The sequence below is a fragment of the Bubalus kerabau genome, chromosome X, assembly GCF_029407905.1.
Source record: "Bubalus kerabau isolate K-KA32 ecotype Philippines breed swamp buffalo chromosome X, PCC_UOA_SB_1v2, whole genome shotgun sequence".
NCBI lineage: Eukaryota > Metazoa > Chordata > Mammalia > Artiodactyla > Bovidae > Bubalus > Bubalus kerabau.
This window is the reverse complement of record NC_073647.1, coordinates 7,701,939-7,723,688: the sequence shown is the minus strand read 5'-3', so window position 1 is coordinate 7,723,688 and position 21,750 is coordinate 7,701,939. Positions and strand designations below refer to the sequence as shown.

The window sequence follows — 21,750 nt, the reverse complement described above, 5'->3', positions numbered from 1 at the left end:
AACTTAAACAAGTAGCTGTGGTGATTTGCATATGCAAATCAACACAGTCAATTGACCGAGAAAGGCAGCAACAGACCAGCCAGGGAGCCCACAGGCTGACCTCTCCACAGTGAGGCTTTATTTTTCACCCTCATCTCCTAGCTAAACAGATGCCTAAAAGGAGACTCTGTCCACAAAGGCACATACATGTTTGAACTGCAGATTTGTTTCATGAAATAGTTTGTTAGAGGCAATCTGGTTTTTTTAGGTATCGCTTGGATCATAACATAGTCTTACCTCTTGCTAGAGAATTTGTTTTCTATGAGCTTGGCTATCTTTTCTAACCAAGAAGCCATTTACCCTCAGTAATAAACTATTATATAGTTCCAAGGGATTTTTTTTTTTCTGCTTTATTTTTCAATGGGTGTACTACTTTATTAACATTTAAATTTCACCAACAGTGAGCTCAAGTATATGCTAGGCATACGTTCAGATTTTTGAAATAAAGATAAAATGGACAGACAGCTTTAAGGGTGCTACACTGCACAATAAATATTCAACAATTAGGCAATCTAGGGGATGATACAAGTATACATTTAGGAGCACAAGTATAGCGTCCAAGAGATTTTGAATCAAAGGAAATCTCATTCAAAAAATAGATCACAGCCATAGAGAATAAACCAACTTGAAATTAATCTGGTGTTCTAAATAGATTTCCTATGTTCTCCTTATACACCATGGCTGGATTCTAACTATGCATTGTTTGATATAAGGAATTAAAAGTTAGTTGCTGTCCCTAAAACGAGTAATTTATCCATGATTTCCCTTCTATCCCCACTCACCTCCCTTCCAGGTAACTTCTGAAGAACTGAACAGTAGAATTCAAAATGTCATGACCTGGGTCGTGGCTGCAGTGACCAGTGTATTATACCCAGCCATCACAAAATATGAAGAAAGATTGCAAAATATTACATGCCCGATGCCTGATAACTCCACCCTCTCTTCTGATAGTGCGAGTTGCTGCAGCTCATGCTGTGAGACATTTCTGTATGAAACAAGTAAGATGGTTCAGGCGGAGCCCTGTACAGAGGCAGCTGACAGGTCAATAGAGCAGCCAGTGGCCCCATCAAAATCATCTCTTGCCCGTAAAGAAAGAACAGATGTAGAAACAACATATCACAGGAAAGAACACTTGGAAGACAAACCTAAAGCCCCCAAACCTGAATATAATGAGATATCTGAATCCGCCAACCTTAAAACCTGTAAATCCGATAGTCACCTTGTTGTACGGATTGAAACAGGCACTAGGAAATGTAAAGATGAAACAGATAGCCTAGAATGCCCACTGTCTTCAGATGAAAAAGCAAAAGCTATCAATGAGATGCAGGAGTTAAATAATGTTTATGTTAACTTTAAACATCATCTAAAAGAGGAAGCTGAGTTGATTTTAAGAAACGTTTTTCAGGAAATGGTGTCTGAACTAACCCAGACCATCCCCACCCTTTCCTCTGTTACGACCGAACCTTTGCCTGCCCAAACTGACACTGACAAAGGAGACTTGCTCTCCAATGTTGATATTTCCTCAGCAGCTGCTGAAATTATGGAAAATGTGCTTGGGAAGTTACAGTCTGCAGTTAAGAAAACATGTACTGAGGAATTTTCACCAGGAAATGTATCAGTTCACTTTAAATCAGATTAAGTCAGTGGAGAACATTTTATTTCTCCAAAAGAAAAAACTTCAGAAGTTTCACTGCCTTATGCTTTGGAGAACATGAATGATGTTGCAGAGGACATGGTTCGTGTGATTTTAGAAAAGCTGACGGTCCTTGCATCTGCTAAGCAAAGTGAATTGGCTCATCTTAAAATCACTACTGACCCAGCTTATCAGCAACACAGAGAAGACCCAACGTATACGTTCCTTCAAAGAGCCAGCAAACGGAAATCCAGTGCTAAGACCGATGCTCCCAGTTTGATTGCAAAGAAGAAATACAAAATTTAGTCTCAACTATTTGTTCCAAGTCCTCTCTGGTTGGTTATATAAAGGAAGCAGTCAGCACTATACTAGGTTATATACAAGTTGGACTTCATAATGAAAGGCTAGTTGCAACTGAAGAAACAGTGATCATCCTACAGCTACTTGATGCTCTCTTGGCTCAGCTGCATCAGAAACCAGTGAAAACAGATGTCCGAAAGAGCAGACACTCCAGAATAAGCAGTCCCTCTGGCACTGAAGAAAGGAACAGACTCACCAGGACTGGAGTAGCTAGTGCTCCTAGGTATGGGAGCCTGTTTCCACCTGTTAATGTTCCTGGTGTGGCCCTTTATTCTGAAGACAAAAATGAAGAAAGAGACAGAATTGTAGAAAATGTATTGATTTCATCTGTCAAAGACGAAAAAGCAAAATTACAAGAACAGGTTCCTGACTACTGGTTAACTGGAGAAAACAATGATTTTAAACGCAGAAGAAATATGAACTTACCTACAAAGCCTGCTTATGGACGCAAAGGAGCATTTCACGATCAGGGATTAAATACTGACTTTCCAGCTTTTAATAAGGACCCTTTAAAGGACAAGCCAAGTTGGAATAAAGACATTTTGCTTTTCAGTCAAGATGAAACATATCAAATACAAAAAGCCTCAGAAGATATATAATTAGGAGTATTTTAGCAAAGATGCTCAAAGATCTATCTTCTGGGCCATCTGATCGCTCAGATTATGAAGATGGTAGAGAGGCTTCACTTCTTACCTCAAGAGAACCACAGGATCCATCACATCAAGAATGGATGGACCAGATGTCCTCTGTGTCAGAAATCCATACGGTATCTCAAGATACTGTAGATGCTATATTAAAAATACTTCACGTAACTTCTTGTCATATTATCGAACATTCTTCATCAGTACATCAAACTCCTCTAGATAATGCTGATGTACCAAGCAAAGAGTTATTACAAATATGGTTTGACAGTAAAAGGAAGATGAAAATTTTATCTGCACTTAGCGTGGACCCTACAAAACTTTCCTGGGTAGAATCTGGAACAAATGGCTCAACATCAGAATCTGTAGATAACCTTAATGATAAAACCATTAGCACAATTTTTAAGAAGTTGAACTCATTTATTTGTCCAAAATTACAAACCTGCTTCAAACCAGAAAGCCATGCTGCCCATTCAAAGCCTGCTCCTGACAAGAAATCTTCATTTCGATCTCACCTTAGTACTTTCACAACTAAAGTGGTAAAAATTGTTTTGGGTGCTATCCAGAAAGAACTACGACACAATAAGAAAAATCTAAATGTTAGGAAGAATAGCCCTCCCAAGAACTTTAGAGATACAGGATTTTTTGCTGACGCCGAAAATGAATTAGACTCTGTTGTCACAAAGCTAAATAATGACATTATGACAAGTTCATTAGCTACTTGCATTTGTGAGGTGTTAAGTGGAAACACAGATAAAAGTAATATTTTACTCCCTTCAGATAAGCTAAGGTCTAAAATCTCACATGGGACTGATGGCATTGATCAACAAAAACTTTTGCCTTCTCATTGCCCTCGCATGCAGAAGGAAGTTCACCAATGTACTAGATTTCAAGTGTTAGGTAGAATTGGAGATGCCTTGTATGGTATGTTATGCAAGCTCACTGGAGACCACCCACATGCTCCCCTATCTGATGAGCAAAATACAGAGGGGATCAATAAGAATTTGAGAACAACCAGTACACTGCAGTCCAGTATTAAGCTCATTTCTCGTACAATTCTAGAAGGTATTGTTTGAAAACTATGTGGTGTTGAGACAGATGGCATTTTCAAAAATTCAGAATTTAAAGCTATCTCAGAGTGTATTGACACTGACAGCCTGTCATTTGCTTTGCTTCTTGAGGAAATGAGCAGATGCTATGACATAATCTCAAGCATAGCATCCAATGTGACCTGGCCAGGTAGCCAAGAGATAACTAACAAGGGGAAAACTACAGGTAGCCAAGAGATAACTAACAAGGGGAAAACTACTGCCCCCAAAATAGGAACCAGAAAAGAAAAGCATCTGAATAAACTGAAAACCTTGGCCTCGGACATCTTTGAAATGGTTTTTGCTAAGTTGGAAGGGTTTGCCAATAGAAATTTGGAAAATCTTGGTGCTATAATCTGTGGATATAAAAAGAACAAGACATACTGTGAAAGTGAAAATACCAACATTTGTGGTAACACACATGAAAAACGATTGCAGTCGACTTTATACAGGCATGCAAAGAAAGTGTCAAGTACTATTTTGAAAGCTCTTCAAACTGAATTAAACATGAACTTGCCAGATTTGGAAACATGTATAAGTAAGCCACTACAAGAGAAACAAATACTTAAGAGTTTAGTCAATTTCATTTTAGATGCAGTGTCTCCAGATATGTTTAACGAACCTGAACCAGAAGAGAGAGGCATTGAAAATTACAGATATAGGCCAATCTATGGAAATTTTCTTCCTGGAGGAGCTGACCCAGATTCATATCTAGAAGATCCTGCAGATACAGAGAAAGAAAGTGCTGTGGAGGAAAGACCAGCAGAAGATGAAACTAAATCCAATTCTCTTAAGCAACAGGAACTAGAAAAAAACACTAAAAACTTTTGAAGTGGAACTCAAAGAGCCAAAAAAGTCCCCAGTTGTGCCCATTGTAAGAAATACTTTGAATGAAATTTTTCACAATGATTTAATTGGTCAGTTAAAGGTGTTCACTCTTCCCCAGTCCCATTTATGTGACATTCCTCATGCTGAAGATGAACCATTTGCTCAAACATCTGTTCAGTCCCTGGAGAAAACAGTGGGCCCTTTAGTATCTGAAGCAGATGTAACCATTGTTGCAGATGGTGTCGTTAGAACCATATTTCAAAAACTTTATTCTGCTGCCATGACAGATAGAAATGAAAGTGAAAATAGGTATAATAATACTATCACCTTTCCAGCAGATAATCTCTTTTCCTAAACCTACCCATGGAGGAAAGTCCCCTGTTTATTCTACCATACTGGATAGAAATCCACGCACATTTCAGTCCACTTTCAATATTGGTAAACTGACCAAAATAAATGTAGTTGAAGATATTATACAGTCAATATTAACAAATTTAGAAGCATTTGCTACTTCCACAGTAAAGGCTCTCTTTTGTCCTCACATCATTTTCACAGTTCCTGTGGCTTTACCTTCACAGCAGGATGAGATTGCTTTACAACAACCATGGTTATCCACCAAAGATTCATATTCTGAAGACCAATTTTCTTGTTGCTCAATGGATCACAGTAAATCCGGAAAGACCGCCTCGATATGTCAACTGAGTGCCTCTAAATTAAATATGTATGCAACAGAAGTGGCTAGACAAATTTTACAAGGAATCAAACATAAATTAGATCAAGACATAAGAAGTCCATTCTTAACTCAGAGTGTTGTGGCCTTTGAAAGTATTCCAAGTCAGGTTGTTAGCACAGTGCTAGATACTGTGTCTACTAAAGGCAAATATGAAAAAAATGTATTTGACAGAGAGACTGATCCAGTTGCACCAGAAGATATTATTGAAAAGCTATTCAATAAAAGTGATTATCGTAAAAGAACTTCAATTTCAAGTACTAGATACCATTGAAGGTATCTTAATTGATATCTGTGAGGAAACAATAGATGAGAATAATCTCCCACTTGCTGTATCCACTCTTAAATGTAATGTAAGTGGGAGACATTTAGAAACAAACTCTGAAAGGGACCCTAGGTATACAAATAAGGCTATTCTTACACTTTTAGTTCCTAAGGAGCGCGTTGCTATGATTTCCAATGATATGGTGGATATTGTTCTTTAAAATCTCACTTCTGCTATCATGGTTCGCATCAGTGCAAATGATTCCATTTCTCCAAGATTGTCTACAGCATTTTCTGATGCATTTTCCAAAGCAGAGCATCAACAATCTCCCATTAAAGACTCAGTGAATGGAAGGGCAGAGCGTCAACAACCTCTTGTTACAGACTAAGTGAATGAAAGGGCAAAGCGTAAGCAACCTCCTGTTATAGATTCAGTGAATGAAAGGAAAAGGGAGAGATTTCCTCTTGCAAGAAAGGTAAGAGATATTCAGCTGAAATCAGCTCTTTCTGATGATAATCAGACAACTGTACTTAAGAAACAAGATGCTAAGAAACCTACTCCTGATCCATGTAAGGAAAATGCTTACTGTTACTTTATTACTAAAACTATTTTGAATAGATTAAAATCTTTTGCCACAGAAAGAATAGATTTGCTACTTATTCTTGATCCTGAGACTAGAGAAAAACCGGATGTTGGCTCAGAATTTACAAATTGGAAACAAAATGACAGTGTGTTTCTTGAATCAAACCAAACGCCATTAGATGTGACTGTCCCGAAAATATCAACAGCTGGAACCATTGTCCATCAAGAAGTCACAAATTACACATTAGCTAATTACAGAGAAAACCATAGACCTGCAATTCATATATCACAAGCTAGTCTTAAGGAATATGCTGACCTCATCGCCAGTACCATTTTGACGCTTATAAAAAATGACAAAGACCTAGAAATCCAAAAGATGTATACATATCAAACAATACTTCATTTCAAGAAAACATCATTGCAAGTGAAACTGTCAACAACATCTTAAAGAGTTTATGTAATAAAGTATCTTTGAAGGCAAGTGGCTTTTACTCAAAGCAGGACCCTGATCTTTTTACCCAACTAGCTGTACAAAATGAAATAGTGCCAGGTCAAAGAAAAATGGAAGACAACACCAAACTGTCTCTCTTTTCAAAATAGTCAGGTGAAAACCAAAAAACACAAGAAGTGGAAAACCAGAGAAGGACATTGGAAGAAATATTTAGAAATGGAGAATCTGGACAGGAAAAAACAAATTCTTTGTTAAGTGTAGTTAAGGAAATTTTAAAGAAGGCATATCAAAGGGTATTGGAAAACACAGAACATTGTTCTCCATTCAATGAACTCCCCCACTTTACATCTGATTCTAAAATTAAAACATCAGCATGAAAAAAAGCCTTACAGTCACATATAAGCAGTGTTGTAAATGACACAGTTGAAAGTGCTTACACAAAACTGTTCTCAGTAATTATGACCTCGTTATATGAAAACAGTGAGACCAGAGGAGAAATGGAAGCCTCTGGCAGTGATGGATTACTGATGAATCCATCATGCTTTAGAGAACTGAAACAAGCAGAAAAAAGCAGTGTTCCCCCTAAACCTGTGATACCACAAGTTTATCCTTACACAGGCATTGGAAGTGTCAGTTCATTGGAAAACACCTTATTGCAATTTTCTCCATTGTGACTGGGTAAACACTTGGTTCAAAAGGTTCTCAAAAAGATCACAGATTTTGCTTTGCTGAATCTAGAAGAGAATTCGTCCCCTAAAGGTCAATCTGATGAAATTCTGAGGCCATGTAATTCTAAAGCTAGCCCCAAGGGCAGCCCTAGGGCAAGTGTTAAGACAAATTTTAAAACAAAATCAAAAGTTAACTCTTTGTCTAAATTTGGAACAAAACCACAGCTCAGACCTAGTGGAGCTAAAGCCCAAAGCAAAACCAAGTTAGGTCCTAGAGAAAAGACCCTAAAAGGTAGCTGGTCCAAGACTTCCATTGGGCTCCCACACCTACTGTCAATAGGGGAGGCCAAAAGTCCCTCACTGAGAGCAAAACTCCCCACTGCAGAGCTAAAAATGTATGCCAGGGATATACTACGTAATATTCTGCAAACAACTGTGAATGAATTTGAAGAGGTGAGGCAAAACAGAGCAGTGGCAAATGTAAACACTTTACTTTCTGATCAAATTGAGAGAGCAAGTGGAATAGTGAGTGCAGTTTTGCAAGGACTACATGCTATGAAGAATAATTTGGCCAATCCAATAAAAGGCTCACATTCAGATGATCTCAAACTTCCACGGGGGGTATTTTAGTACAACCTCTGCTGCAAATCCAGAAGCCCATTTCTCCTTGGAGAATGTTTCTTCACAACTAGACAAACTCTTTCCCAAAGAAGATATTTTTAAACAAATGTTTGACAAATGGCAAACAGAATCAAGCAACATGGATAACGAAAAATATAAGCTACCAATGATAGCCGAGGCTGTTTTGAATGAAATTTCAACAAAAGCAAAAGAATTAAAACTCCATTTCACTTTTAGGTTTGTCACTTCTTGAGCCATGTGAAAGCAGTCACCATCATTTTAAAAGAGCTGCTTCTAGAGTTGAGGATTCTCAAGCACAAATTAATATATTTGGCCAGGAAATCATTAAAAAACTATTTGAAAAATTAGAGTTGTGCTTCTTGACTCAGATGTTCACAACGGATAGTAAAGAAACACTACAAAGCAAGAAAGAAACTGCTGCTAGAAGAAAATGTGGTTCCTCATGAACAATCTTAACGATGTACCAACTTACAACACAAAGTTGAAAGACAAAACACTGGGGATCGCTGGCCACCAAATCACTCAAGAGATCTTGGAAGGGGTTCTGAACACCTTAGAGTCATTTGCAGACCTACAGTTTAAACATGTCTCTACATATGCTTTTTCTGAAATTGTGAGAACACCTATTGAAAACTTTTTTGCTGTGCAACAGAAACCACCAATGAAAACAACATTTCCCAAGTTACAAACACTGACTACGTTTCCTGATGAATCTAAACCAAGTAGTATGATTTCCCAGGAAAAGATAAACAACGCCTTCAACAGCTTTATTTTTTTCCATTCAGAATTGCTTACTTATGCTGTTAATACTGTTACTGACATGCTTAGTATAATTAAGAACAAACTAGACAAAAATGCACAAGGAACCATCTTCAACTAGCATATTTGAAGAAAACATTGTAGCAAGTCAGATCATCAGCACACTGATAAACCAGTGCACTTATTTCTATGAGTTGATGATCAAAAGCCATGCAAAGGAAAATCTGCTCCAAGGAGCTAAAAATGTCTACAGTGTTAATTGCTCCCGATTTACAACTGGACCAGAAATGTCCACTTCAAAGTCAAAGGGAATTAGCTGCTGGGATGATCCTCCACAAGTCTCCAGCTTGTTGTCTTATTCAGAGGAAGATATGAAAATAAAGGACAAGACTTCCTTAGATGTACCTTCATATGTCAGATACTCTACCGGAGATTCAACTAAAACCATAGAGCCAATGGAAGGGCTCGAATCCGAGTTTAAACCATCATCTCCTAGAAGTGAAGCCCAAGCCTTCAGCCATTTTGATCAAGCTGTGAAAGGAGACTACTCTCTCCCAGAAGGCACTGTCTTACAAATTTCATCTCAGAAATCCAGTGACTCTGCACAGGCAGCACTAGAGCACCCCATGTCTTTCAAAGAAGCGGAAGAGGGTGAAAATCAAAGAGTGCTTCACTATGAGCCCCTCAAACCAGTTGTTAACTCAGATTTTGTTTTGCACAAAGGATATTCCTTTAAGGCAGCATTTATCTGAAAATCTGGTTTGCAGTGTTACAGAGGGATCTAGGATTGATAACTCAAATTAACTTAAAAGTTCTGTGGCATCATCAAAAGGCTACAGAAATGGGAAAAGTTATTTGTTTAACTGTAATGGTCTCTTCCTTAATCTGGCTTTAACATTGCAAAATGGAAAGTAACATTTGACTAGGGAGGTGAGGAGAATGAAAATTTACTCTTTGAAGCTTCCTTTGGAAAATATGTTCCAAGGATTAGGGTGTTGGAGGGGTGAGGAGTGAACATTCAAAGTCCTTCACAATTTTGCCATTAGTCATCAGTTTTAAAAATCCCGGTCAGCCAACACTTTGTCTTTTCCATGAAAATTTCTTTATTTAGATTGGTGTATTAGTTCCCTAGTAAGAAGTTCAGAAAAACATGTTATCGTGTCTAAATCTGTTAAAAGACTTGCAAAGCAAATGATGAAAACAGTGTACTTAAAGTATGCATTTTGCATTTCTTGATGAGTAAAATGTAAACTTTGAAGCAAAAGGAGGAACCTTAGGGTCTCTTCTTTGAACTGGACTGTTAATCTTGAATGCAAAAAAGAATTATCGAAAAGAGGAAATATTGCTTGTGATTTTCATTTATTTTTTCTTTTAAACATATGACTAATATATAAGTAAAAGGCACTTAAAGATAAGTAATTTTACTAAATTGAAATAGAAACCATGTGAAAGTTGCCTTACTATTCAATACAGTAGAACCACAGCAAAAATGACTGAGTTGATTGTTTTTTAACATTCACTGTCTCTTTAATTCCAGACTTCTAGTAGAAATTCATTTCAGAGCTTAATAAAGCCCGACATCACCAAAGTGGAGCTTTTAAAAGATGTTCAAAGCAAAAAAGATCTTATCATTCGGTTAATCATTCGGTCAATAATTCAAGAAAATTTAGAAAATAAAGAAGAAAGCTTAGATTCTGATGAAGATGAAGTTGTTTTACAAGAGGTTGTAAAAGAAGAAGAAGAATTTCTAGAAAGCCCACTTGAAGATCAAGTAAAAGAAGACATGAAGCTCACTACCAGCACAGTGGCTCACCCTAAGCCACCAGTTAGCAAATGCAGTCTGAAAAAATTTTTGTCAGTAGGAAAATGTCAGCCCAAATCCAGAGTAACTATAATGACTGAAGTGTCACCAGCAAAACAGACGGAATCTGAACAGACACTAATAACTGATTCTAACATTGATGTAACTACCTCAAAATGCTTGACTGTCACAAACTCGCCTTGGGAGAAAAAGACACAACTGAGCGTAAGTGAGAAATGTAACTATCAGTGACCAGGTGTCTCTAGAAAGGGTAGAGAGTTTCACAAACTTAGTCCAAGTAATACACATTGGGTAGGAAGATAAGGGCATCACCTGGATCCCAAGTAGTCTCTCCCAGCTCTGATGATATTTACAACAAAAGGGAAATGATTAACAGATGAAGCCAGGTGCCGGGGTCCAGCCCTGGTGGGTCCAGGGAATTGGAAGGGGAGATGGCTTCGGTGATCAGGATACAATAGAATTAAAGATATAAAGAGTGGTTAAATAAGGATAGTGAGAAAGAATCAGTGAGAAAATTCAGCGAAGAAAAGAGGCTGAATAAGTTGGTTTACATGGAAAGCTAATAAAATTCCAAGACAAGGAATTTGCGTCACCTACGTAGGCCGCAGGCGTCCTCCCATTCTCCCGAAGGAGAGGAGACACTAAGGCCTCCCTGGTCAGATCTTAGAAGCCCAGGCAAAATTAGTAGGCTTGACGAGCCTCCACGCTACAGATGGGAATTCAGCCAGAAGGTGAGAGAAAGAACGACATGGGGAGACCAAGCTTCGGTGAACAAGGCCCACACTTTATTTTCCAAAGTAGTTTTTATACCTTAAGTTGTGCATAGAGGATAATGGGGGAAGGGGTAGAGTCATGCAGTAAGCCAGGCTTTCTTCCTGCAAACTTATCATATGCAAAAGTGTAGGTGATGTACATCATCTTCTGGCCAGGAGGCCTGTTAACATTTTAAGATCCTTTCTTCAGAAAACTCATTTTTCTCTAAAGGTGATTATTCTAAAGTCAGGCACCACCCTCCAAAAGCATTAGATAAAGTTGCATTCCTATAGGGCAAAGGTGTGGTGGGCTATAACAAGAAAAGAATTAACTCAAGGGTCCAAGGTTACAAACATTAAAGCTACTACTTACATTCCTATACACCAATTATATTAATCAATACACTCCCAGGGACACAGAAGGTAAGGGATATGGAAACTTAGCAGCAAACATTGGCCCAACAAGTGAAAAACCCTTCACCAATACAATTTCTAATCAATCTTTTAACTGCTCCAAGGAATCTGTATTTAGACAGTTTAGAACATCTCACGCCTCTCACGGTTGGGAGGCTATGGACAATCACACGTGGCCGGAAGAATCTGTTCAGGCAGGCTAGAGGACTTCCAAAGGAGTCTGTAGGTTGAAACACTCTTGTCACGCCCAGGAACTTTATTAGCTGGAGCTGTAAGTTAACTCTTTTTCAGAGAGAGGTGGTGGTGGGGGACAGCCCCCCGTAAAGTCAGAGGTGTAGGTGAGAGCACAAAGCAGTAAAGTAGGCAGACTCTGGTTATGGGGGTAGATGCTCGAGAATTTCCAGGGGGACTCCTGAGGCTCGATCCCGCCTTTGCCTATGCCAAGCCTCCTTCCTCATGACCTTTGCCACGGGCAGAGTTCCTCACGCTGGCTCCCGGCAGCCAGGAGCCTCAACTGAAGAACAACAGATCATGGAAAGAGTCCTAGGCTATTTAGAAGGACAAGAAAAACAGAAAATAGAAACTGGTTAGGAGAAACACAAGCTAATTATTTAAAATGATAGGTTGTGGGGGGGTTTGGTACACTGACCTGTAAATATTCATTGGAAGTTTTGTGTGTACCAACTCCATTCCAGTGGGCAGGAACAGAAGATGGACTTGAAGGGGAGTAAAAACATTCATGCAAATTCAGCCTATCTGGGTTTGAATTCTGGCTTTGTCACTTAGTAGCTATGTGACATTGGGGAAAGTTATTTAACCAACTATCTTCTTAAAAATTACTTATCCAGCTTGCTAGTTGAATATGTTGAATATTCCCCCTGTTAACAGCCCATAAACTCTAGCTCTTATCCCTGGTTCTGTACCCTTCTAGTGGTGATCTGGGCCTCACTGACCTCTTGGGTTAGCCCTACCCCAAAAATCGTACCTTACTCATATGTATGGGGATTACACATGATTTAGAATTTCCTAGTAAAACAATCCCATGGATTATCCATTTGAAGGAAACCTGGGTTCAATCCCTGGGTTGGGAAGATCCTCTGGAGAAGGGAAAGGCTACCCACTCCAGTATTCTGGCCTGGAGAATTCCATCGACTACAGTCTACGGAGTTGCAAAGAGTCATACATGACTGAGCAACTTTCACTTTCACTTCTTTCCAATTAACTCAGAAGCAGCAATGAACCAGAGAAAACAAAACACAGGGATATGACTCTGGCCAGTTCAGGAGCTCATCATCAGGTCAATAGCCTTGCACAAACTCTGTGTATTGGGATCTGTTTATTTACTGGAAAGCCATGTGAAATCTCATGAGCAAACAAAGTGTGCCTGGTCAGAAATGCTGGCTATATAGATAACTAAGGAAATGTTGTGGTATATTTTATTTATTATACACACTCTTTTGTGTCTTACTTGTATTTTTCCAGGAAACAGAAATGAGACCTAGCACCGAACCAACACATGACTTCATCCATAGAATGATGAGTGTATCTTTAAATGATGAAGAAGATCTGGCTTCATTCTCTAGGTACAGTCAAAGTAATACTAGTTGGCTAAGGAAATAGAAATCTGAAATGAAGATTACGTTGATGGGAAGAATGGGCCTCTCAGGTACACCTGTGAGGAAGCCAGTTTAGCCCTTCAATCTCCCCTCACTCCTTCCCCTAACTCCCCTCTGTGTTTACTTCCTGGGCCCTCCCTTCACATCTTTTCTCCTATTCCTATTTATCTGGTCTCTACTTTCTTCTCCTGGGATCTGCTTTCTAGTATAGTGGTCTATAGTATAGTTACTTTGAGTCTTTAATGTGTTAGGTTCTTGAATCTGGGAGACAGGCTCTGAGTCAACAGTCCCCACACTAACGGCTCACCTAAAGGAGTTCCCACTTAGTTCATGTATGTACCTAAATGCTCAGCAGGGTGGCCCTGTCAGAAGAATCCCAAGGACACAGAGGGGCAATGTAAATTAGAGCACTCAGGGAAGAATTCTCAAAGGCATTAGAGTTGGAATTGGGCTTTAAATGATGGATAAGATTTAGATAAGACCATCCGTTCGGAAAAGACTATAAGAGAAAGGCTGGACCATGTGGTATCTATAGGGACAGGGAGGAACAAAGTACACTGAAGTCTTAATAGTTTTTCTAGAATAGCCAAAACATGTCTAAAATTGCCCTTGTGTCCATAAGAATATTCACAAACTGGGAACAGTAGCACTCTGTTTTTGGTTTTTAAAACTTTTTATTTTATATTGGGGTATCACCAATGAACAATGTTGTAAGAGTTTCAGGTAGACAGCAAAGGGATTCAGCCATACATATACATGTATCCATTCTCCCCCAAACTCCCTTCCCATCCAGGCTGCCACATAACATTGGGCAGAGTTCCCTGTGCTATACAGTACTTCCTTGTTGGTTATCCGTTTTAAATACAGCAGTGTGTGCATGTCCATCCCAAACTCCCTAACCACCCCTTCACCCCACCCTCCCCGCTGGTAACCATAAGTTCGGAACAGTAGCACTTTGTATCATGGGAGAAATAGGGCATAAGGAAGAAAATCCACCCTGTCCCAACTATATCCTTTTCCACCTGGCACCATGAAATCAAGGTTTCTTTTTGACCCGATGCCATTTTAGGACATCCACTCCTGGCCCACCACTGGCTTTATCTCCACTCACGCTTGTCTTAACATACATAATTAGTATTGCAGGCAAATCTCAACTATTGGTATCATTGCATAACACAAGTGGGAACATATAAAACCAAAGTCAATGTAGCTGTCATTTTTATTTTGAGAACTCACAGACATTCCACGCCAGGTTTGCATCTATATAAATAAAGACTTGCACAGATGGTTCTTTAACAGTCATTATTATTCATTAATAATTATTCATTCCTTCATATAAAATACAAGGAAAATGAAATGTCTTGTATCTTTTCTTTAGTTTTGATGATGAGAGTTCCACAGATCCAAGTGCCACAGTTACAGAAGGTTGGATTGATTTCTTTTCTTACTTTAAATTAGATTGTATTTAAAAAGAGAGTTTGTTCATCACATTGATGAATACTGAGTTTTCCAGTAGGCTGATCTAAATTGGAAGAATACTGAGTCAGTTAACCAGCTAGTGTGATGAACTAGTTTGCTTTTTCTGAAACACTAGTAAGATTCCATTAATAATTGTGGCGAAAAGTATGTAGTGTGACTATAAGTTTACAGTTACCATGATCCTGTGGGAAATATCCAGGAAATAAAGGTTTATCACATCTATATGTAGACTACAGCCCATGCTACTAGGGTTTAATCATCTCTTTAAGTAGGTATGCTTGCTTTGTATAACTAGGTCAGCCCCAGTAAAATATATTTAAAAGCTTTTAAAGCTAAAAATGAAACCTACGTTTATTTGCTTGCATTAAATCCTGGCTAGGGTGCGCCCCACTTTAATTCTGTCTCTGTTAAAACTGACTCCTTATTTATGAGTTGGGTTTGGTCCTCTATTCTTTTAAAGCTCAAAGGATCAATGTGGCTCTAACAGTGGGACAGCACTGAGGTAGGGGTATCATGTTTACGGTAAAGATGGCCTGAAAACTCCAACTACAGAGCTGGAGTTGGCCTTGGTTGTTTCAAGCCTGCACCCACTCAAGAAGTTACTCAAGAAATATATCCTCTCCATTTGAGAGTGGGAATAACATTTATTAAAAGATGAATCATAGAATGGAGGTAAGTTGCCAGAATCCCATAAATAGGTCATCGTCAGAGGATGATACGTCACTGGCGTGTTTCCTGTATTATGGAATCATAGGCTGTCAGAGCCAGAAAGTAGCTGGTATAACCTTATTTTACAGCTGAAGAGACTGAGGTTCAGGGTAGGGAAGTGACTTGTCCAAGGTCATACTGTCAGTCAGAATATAGATCCCACGTCTCCTAAATCTGAACTCAATGTCATTGTTTTCTTCAACTTCACTGCAGTGAGTCACGCTTAGATATAGGTATCCTGTGGTAATATTTAATATTGCACCTGTCCAGTTCATGCATTCATTCACATTCAACAGAGTCACTGGGCACTTTCTTCGGGCTGGACACTGTTCTAAGTTGTGGAGATAGAGCTGCGAATGAGAGACAAAGTCTTCACCTCCTTCTAATTGGGAAGGGGATATCAACACAATAGGGCTTCCTCTGGGGTGGTGAAGAGTTGGCCAGGACTGAGTGACTGAGTACAGCACATAAACACAATAATTCTAGATAGGAATAAGTACTTCCCATTTCACCCAGGATAAAGGCCGGGGTCTTTACAATGGCTTACAAGGCCACACATGGTCTGGATTCCATTCTCCCCTCCTGGTGACCTGTCTTGACCACCTCTCTTTATGATCCCTCTTAATCCCTCCACTCCCGCCACATGAACATTTATCTTCTTCAGATCTTTGCTGAAATATTATATTCGAAGTCAAAAATTCCCTGAACACTTTTCTTTAAAACTGAAACCCCAATGCCACCCCAGCACTCCCTGCTTTAATTTTATCCCTAGCATTTGTACCATCTGAAAGCTTTTTTTAAAAAATTGTTTATTGACTCTCTCCCTTCCCTAGAATGTTAGTTCCATGAGGGCAGGGATTTTTCTCTGTTCACTGTATCCCCACATGTCTACAAAAGAAGCACAGAGTAGATACTCAGTACGTATTTGTGAAATTCATGAATGAATATGAAAAAAAAAAAAATAAAGAAGAGCCCAAGTGATATAGAATGACTGGCTAGATTAGTTTGGTCCAAGAAGTCTAGAAACATCAGATCTTAATAATGAGACGGAAGTGACCACAAGAAGATCTGGAAGCAGAGGGTCCCACGCACAGAGTTCAGTAAGTGCAACGGACCCTAGATGGGATGAGTTTGGCATGTTAGAGGCATCTTCCCCACAACCTGTGCCCTGAATTTGAGGATCTCACCTCTTTTGGTTTCTTCTGCTTGCCTAGTTTCTGCGATTCTCTGATGAAATTATTGAGGTTATTTTTGTGCTAAAATGTGTATATGTCTCAGAAATAACTATTTTCCAATATTGTGTTTTGATCACAGAAAGTCTTGAATGTCCATGTCTGGAGAATTTGAGCAGTCTTGAGGTAAATATTTTTCACTGGGTCCCCTCATTGTGAGCCAGTGGAACCCTGACAAAAATGAGGGAGTGCCTTAAAGTAAGGGTGTGGCATGCCTTGAGGTTGCCTCAGGAAGCACTCCCAGTTGGGACCAACCTCTGGTTGAAGTTATTGTCCCCGAGTAAGCGCATAGGGTAAGCCCCTTAGCACCTGAGAACAATGGCACGCAAGGAGTGAGGCCCTGGAACTGGAGGGCCCGGTGGGGGCAGCGAGGGAACAGATGCTTCGAAGAGGAAGGGGCGCTGGCTGAGGGAAGTGAACGCTGGCTCCATCTGCTTTGCAGGGTACCCTTCCTAGGCAGCTTTCCAAAAATCTGGCCCACTCCTTAGTGTGATCCCAAGAAATTCCCTCCACCTAAAGCCCTCTTAGGAAGTCTCTGAGGAGACTGAAACTACAGCTCCTCCTAGATCCTCCTCTCTGTTTTGTATTACTTTTGCTTTACTCTTGGTTCACTTTAACCATCCCCCAGCATGCGTGTACACACACATAAACACAAACCATCCCCCTTATCCTGCGTTATTTTCTTCACACCACTTAGGTCACCATTTAGTCATTTATTCAACATTTATCAAGTGCCTACTATGTGCCAAGGGCTAGAGATTCAGAAGTAAACAAAGCTGTCAAATATTCCTGCCCTCATCCTCTGGCACAGGATTCACTTGAGTATAAGCTTCATGACAGCAAGGGCTTGTCTTGTCAGAATAACTGCCTTAGCACCATCAGAGTCAAATTTCAACCACGTCAGGAGGGCCTCAACTCCTACCCCCATGAAGCTGATGGACAGCCCTGTGTGGGAACTGTTACACAGAGCAGAGGTTCTCAACCCTGGCTGCAGCCTGGAATCAACTTTAACAACGGACGCCCAGCGTTCCATCCCCAGAGATTCGGATTCAGTTGGTCTGGGTTGCAGCCTGGGCCCTGGGTGATGCTGACGAACAGGCAGTGTTGAGAACCACTGAGTTAGCGGACTTGTGTCTGGCCATTTAGTAGCATCTGCCCCTTCCCCTCCTTCCTTTAGATAGGGAATTCTCAACCTGACTTCATGCTAGAGTCACCTAGGCAACTTAGAAAAGAGAACAATGCTTGCCCCAGCCTCAAGGATTCCTGTTCATTTGGGGCGGGGTCCAAGCATGCCTATTTGTAATATTTCTCCAGATGGTTGTGTTGTGCAGCCAACGTTGAGAACCAGTCCCTTAGATTGTTCTGTCCCAGTTTATCCCTTTATATATCCTATCCTCCATATCTTAATCCATAAACTGCCTCAAATCCAAAATTTCACCATAATACTCTGCTCTCCATACCAATGGTAGGTGTTGGTGTGGAGAGTTCTCTCATCTCTCATGCTTCTCTCATCTTGCCTTCATTGATTTGCCCCATCCTTTTTAACCGCCCTCACCATGGCACACCTAGCCCAGCCACCTCCCCCAGCCTACTGCAGGCCCTTCTGGGACCCTGCTGCTTCTGCATTCCAGGGGGTGAGGAAGGTCCACAGAGCAAAGCCAGCACCTGAGCCACCATCTCCGCCCTGCCCCCTCCAGGCTGCTGCAACCTCACACTACCACTTTCTTGCTCCAGACCTCACAATGGTTAAGAATTATTTCAAAGAAGATTGGGGTAGTAAAATGGACCTCCCCTTGCCTCCTCCTTCCCTTAAGACCTCCACTATCATTAGCTTTGCTCAGAGAAGGATCGAAAATGTTTTATTTGTTCCAAGTTCCCGGAGGGGAAGGGCAGCATGGCTGACATTGTTCTGTGACCTGGGACACGTGAGCCCTTGAAATTATCCGCCAGGGGCAGCCCTTGTCTGAGTCTGGCGCCAATCCTGGGTGTCCTAATTAGCAAGAATTATGAGAAGTCATGCCTAGGAATAACCAAAGTCCCAGAAGATAATTCTTTGAGACTGAGGGGCCCTGAGATTACTATGTATGATGCCACCATGGTTGTGCTCCCTTCAGGGTTTCTAGTGTTCGCTGTCCATCAAAGGGCAGAGGCTTAAGCTAGTATTTCACCTTTGTCTTGGCAGTTTCTCACCCTCTATCAATGCAGAAGTGACCGGACCAGCCAATATTCCTCAAACGATGGCACTTCAGGTACAACAAATTTATCATTTTAGAATGAAGCTCTCAATTATGTCATTTTGAACATAGAGGAGTTTTGATCATTCACCCCCCCTTGCCCATCACATTGAATGGGTCTTGCCTTGCAGCACACCCACCCACCACCAATATGAGGATGAGATAATATGACTTAGTATGTATGTGTGTGTGTGTGTGTGTGTGTGTGTATGTGAGTCGCTCAGTTGTGTCTGACTCTTTGCGACTCCATGGACTGTAGCCCTCCAGGCTCCTTTGTCCATGGGATTCTCCAGGCAAGGATACTGGAGTGGGTGGCCATTTCCTTCTCCCTTAGTATGTATGTAGATTGCAATTTGCAGGTTATTATGCAGTTCTCTGACTTAAACCTGCAGGCAGTTCCTGGTCATGGGAGTAACATTTATTAGGGACCGGCCATGTACCAGGCATTCTGCTAAGTGCTTTTCTCACATCCACCCTGTGAAGCATCATTTCCATTATATCGACAAGGTAACAGTCACTAAAGCTTATCATACCATGCTTCCTTGCAAGTCTTGAAGCTCTCTCTCAGAGAGGAGAAAATGGAGGCAAATGACCTGCCTGAGGTGGCACAGCCAGCAGGTGGCTGAGCCAGGGCTCTAACATCACAGGTCTTGAGGCTCTCTCCCATATTCTTTTTCCTGCCAAACAGGGGTCACATCTCAGAACTAAGCGGTGACCAGGAACTTCCTGCAGAGTTTAGTGATAAGTAGAAAAGATCCCATCTAGGTTTCCAAGTAGCATGTCCAGTCAAAGAGTAAAATCCCATTCTTCTGTGACTTCAGTTTGATGGGGACGCCTCCTCCCAACCCCTACATTCCACACATTAGAGGAGTTCACTGAGAAGCAGTTCAGATAACCTATTTTTGCTCTGATAAGGGCTTTTGGAGGAAGAAATGCAGAAATGGCTCACCCTGTGCTAAGGTGCTCAAAGTAGTAAAGCTCCCCACAGAGGAGAATTTACATTGAATTTGAAATTACAATGATACCTGCTTAGGAAAACCCACCCCAAAAGAGGGGACTTCTGGACCAACACAGGCTCATTACAGCTTATTTTTCACGAATAGGATTTTGGGGGAATCAAAATCAGTTCATGGTACGACGTGTCATTCCCTAGCCCTTGGCATGTGTCATGGCCATAAACACCCAGGTACATTTCTCTCTTGAGAGTGACCAGTACCAACCAAGTGAAGTCCATGGTGCTGCCCACAAAGCAGATCAAAGCAGCAGCAGGGTGTCTTGAAGGAGACCTGGAAATGGTGGCCAGGCATCTACATTTTTAACAAGACCCGCAAATTGCAAAAACAAAGCTTTATTTTTCCCCTCAAGATTTTCAGAATGTGGCCTTGCAGTATATGCTTGAATTCTGTAACTGTCTTTGTCTTACTTTTTCAGAAGAGATCTCTCCATTCAAGCCTTTACCTTTGCCTTTGCAAATTTTGGCTTTTTCCTTATTAATTTCTTGGTTGTTCTTATTTTGTTTGAGCTATCAGCACATTCCAGTACTGCATTATTGATCTGAAGAGCTAAACTATTCCCACCCCCCACTTTATTTGCGGTTAAATTTGCTATCTGCTACCTTAGTTTTAATCATAGATCCTTGAGGTTCCTAAGGTTATATTGCTAATGAGAAAAGCTGAGGATTTGCAAGAGGTCTAGGAGAACCCTGTCTTTTACTAGAAATAAGAAGGTATGTTCTTTACTGCCCTGTGTCTTTTTATGACATCTTGTCACAGTTCATCAGCAACAAAGGTAAATGCTCATTTCTGTCCTTACAGATACAACAGTCATTTTGTTAACATAAACTATTAGACGCTTTAAGAGCCCTTTGCACAAGACAAGTGGTATAGAACAATGAGTCCAAATGGAGACTTTTATTGGCCACACAAGTCCTGTATAGCTCACACAACAAACAGATCACTTAAGGTCAGACAACTGAAAATGTTCCCAGACTGAGAGAAATGCTAGCCTTTTGTAGTGCGCAGCTGCTTTTGCCTGGACATTTTGAAATGGACACCGGTACTGTTGAGAGTTGAAAGTTACCTTCTTGTGTGGAATTAGCTCATCAGGCTACCCATGTGACCTTAGCCAAGGCATCTGACTTCACTGGGTTTCTCCTGCTTTCTTCCCAAGGCTGTCAGAAGGAGCAAAATACTCTTTGTGAAAGCACTTTTAAAAACAAAAGCTATGATATAACTACTTATTTCTGAATCCTAAATGATCACTCCCCGGGGCCTGACAGCAATTGGAAAGCCTGGTAACTGATCACATTTCTCTTTTGGTTGTTCACAGACTTTGAAAAGCCCCATACTTCCTCTAGATGGGTCTGAAATGATGAGGAAGATATCATCAACTTCCTCCCAAGTGTTTTCAAGAATCTAACACCAGTGTTCCGAAACCTTCCTCACCCTCACCCCCTCACCAAAACAGAAACTGAGACTGTAATACCCAATAACAGTAAGCATGTTGACCTTCCTCAAAAAATAAACGGTTGTTAAAGCTGACATTGTGTCCTACACACTGATTCTTATATTGAAAATAAGAGCAAAGAAAGCATAAACAGGCAGTTGGAGAAAAGGAGGGTTTTGATAAATGCTTCTGACAAGCATTTTGGGATGAAAAGAGCAGCTCTGTGTCACATAGAGATCCATCTAGCAGACAGTGTGGGGTTGAAGCTCTGCTCTTGAGGGCCCTGCAGCCTTGCCGGGAAGATGAGAACTAACTTCAAAGCAAACGTGTGATACCAGTAAAACAACGTGTCATCACATCTT

The 21,750-nt window shown here is 40.5% G+C and overlaps 1 protein-coding gene across 4 annotated transcripts in view; it reads left to right on the top strand.

The window, feature by feature from the left end:
• Window positions 1-21,480, top strand: part of LOC129638938 (fibrous sheath-interacting protein 2-like) — a 73,534-nt gene extending 52,054 nt beyond the window's left edge. Inside the window, exons 16-20 of one of the 4 annotated variants that reach the window (XM_055563700.1) lie at window positions 10,224-10,712; window positions 13,157-13,257; window positions 16,792-16,835; window positions 18,892-18,958; window positions 21,272-21,480. In XM_055563700.1, the coding sequence (XP_055419675.1) occupies window positions 10,224-10,712; window positions 13,157-13,257; window positions 16,792-16,801 (600 nt within the window). In that variant the 3' untranslated portion in view covers window positions 16,802-16,835; window positions 18,892-18,958; window positions 21,272-21,480. Of the gene's footprint in view, window positions 1-832; window positions 2,322-10,223; window positions 10,713-13,156; window positions 13,258-16,791; window positions 16,836-18,891; window positions 18,959-21,271 lie in introns of those variants that run through there. The other 3 variants (XM_055563699.1, XM_055563697.1, XM_055563698.1) reach the window with 3 other exon arrangements.
• The last annotated feature ends 270 nt before the right edge of the window (window positions 21,481-21,750 follow it).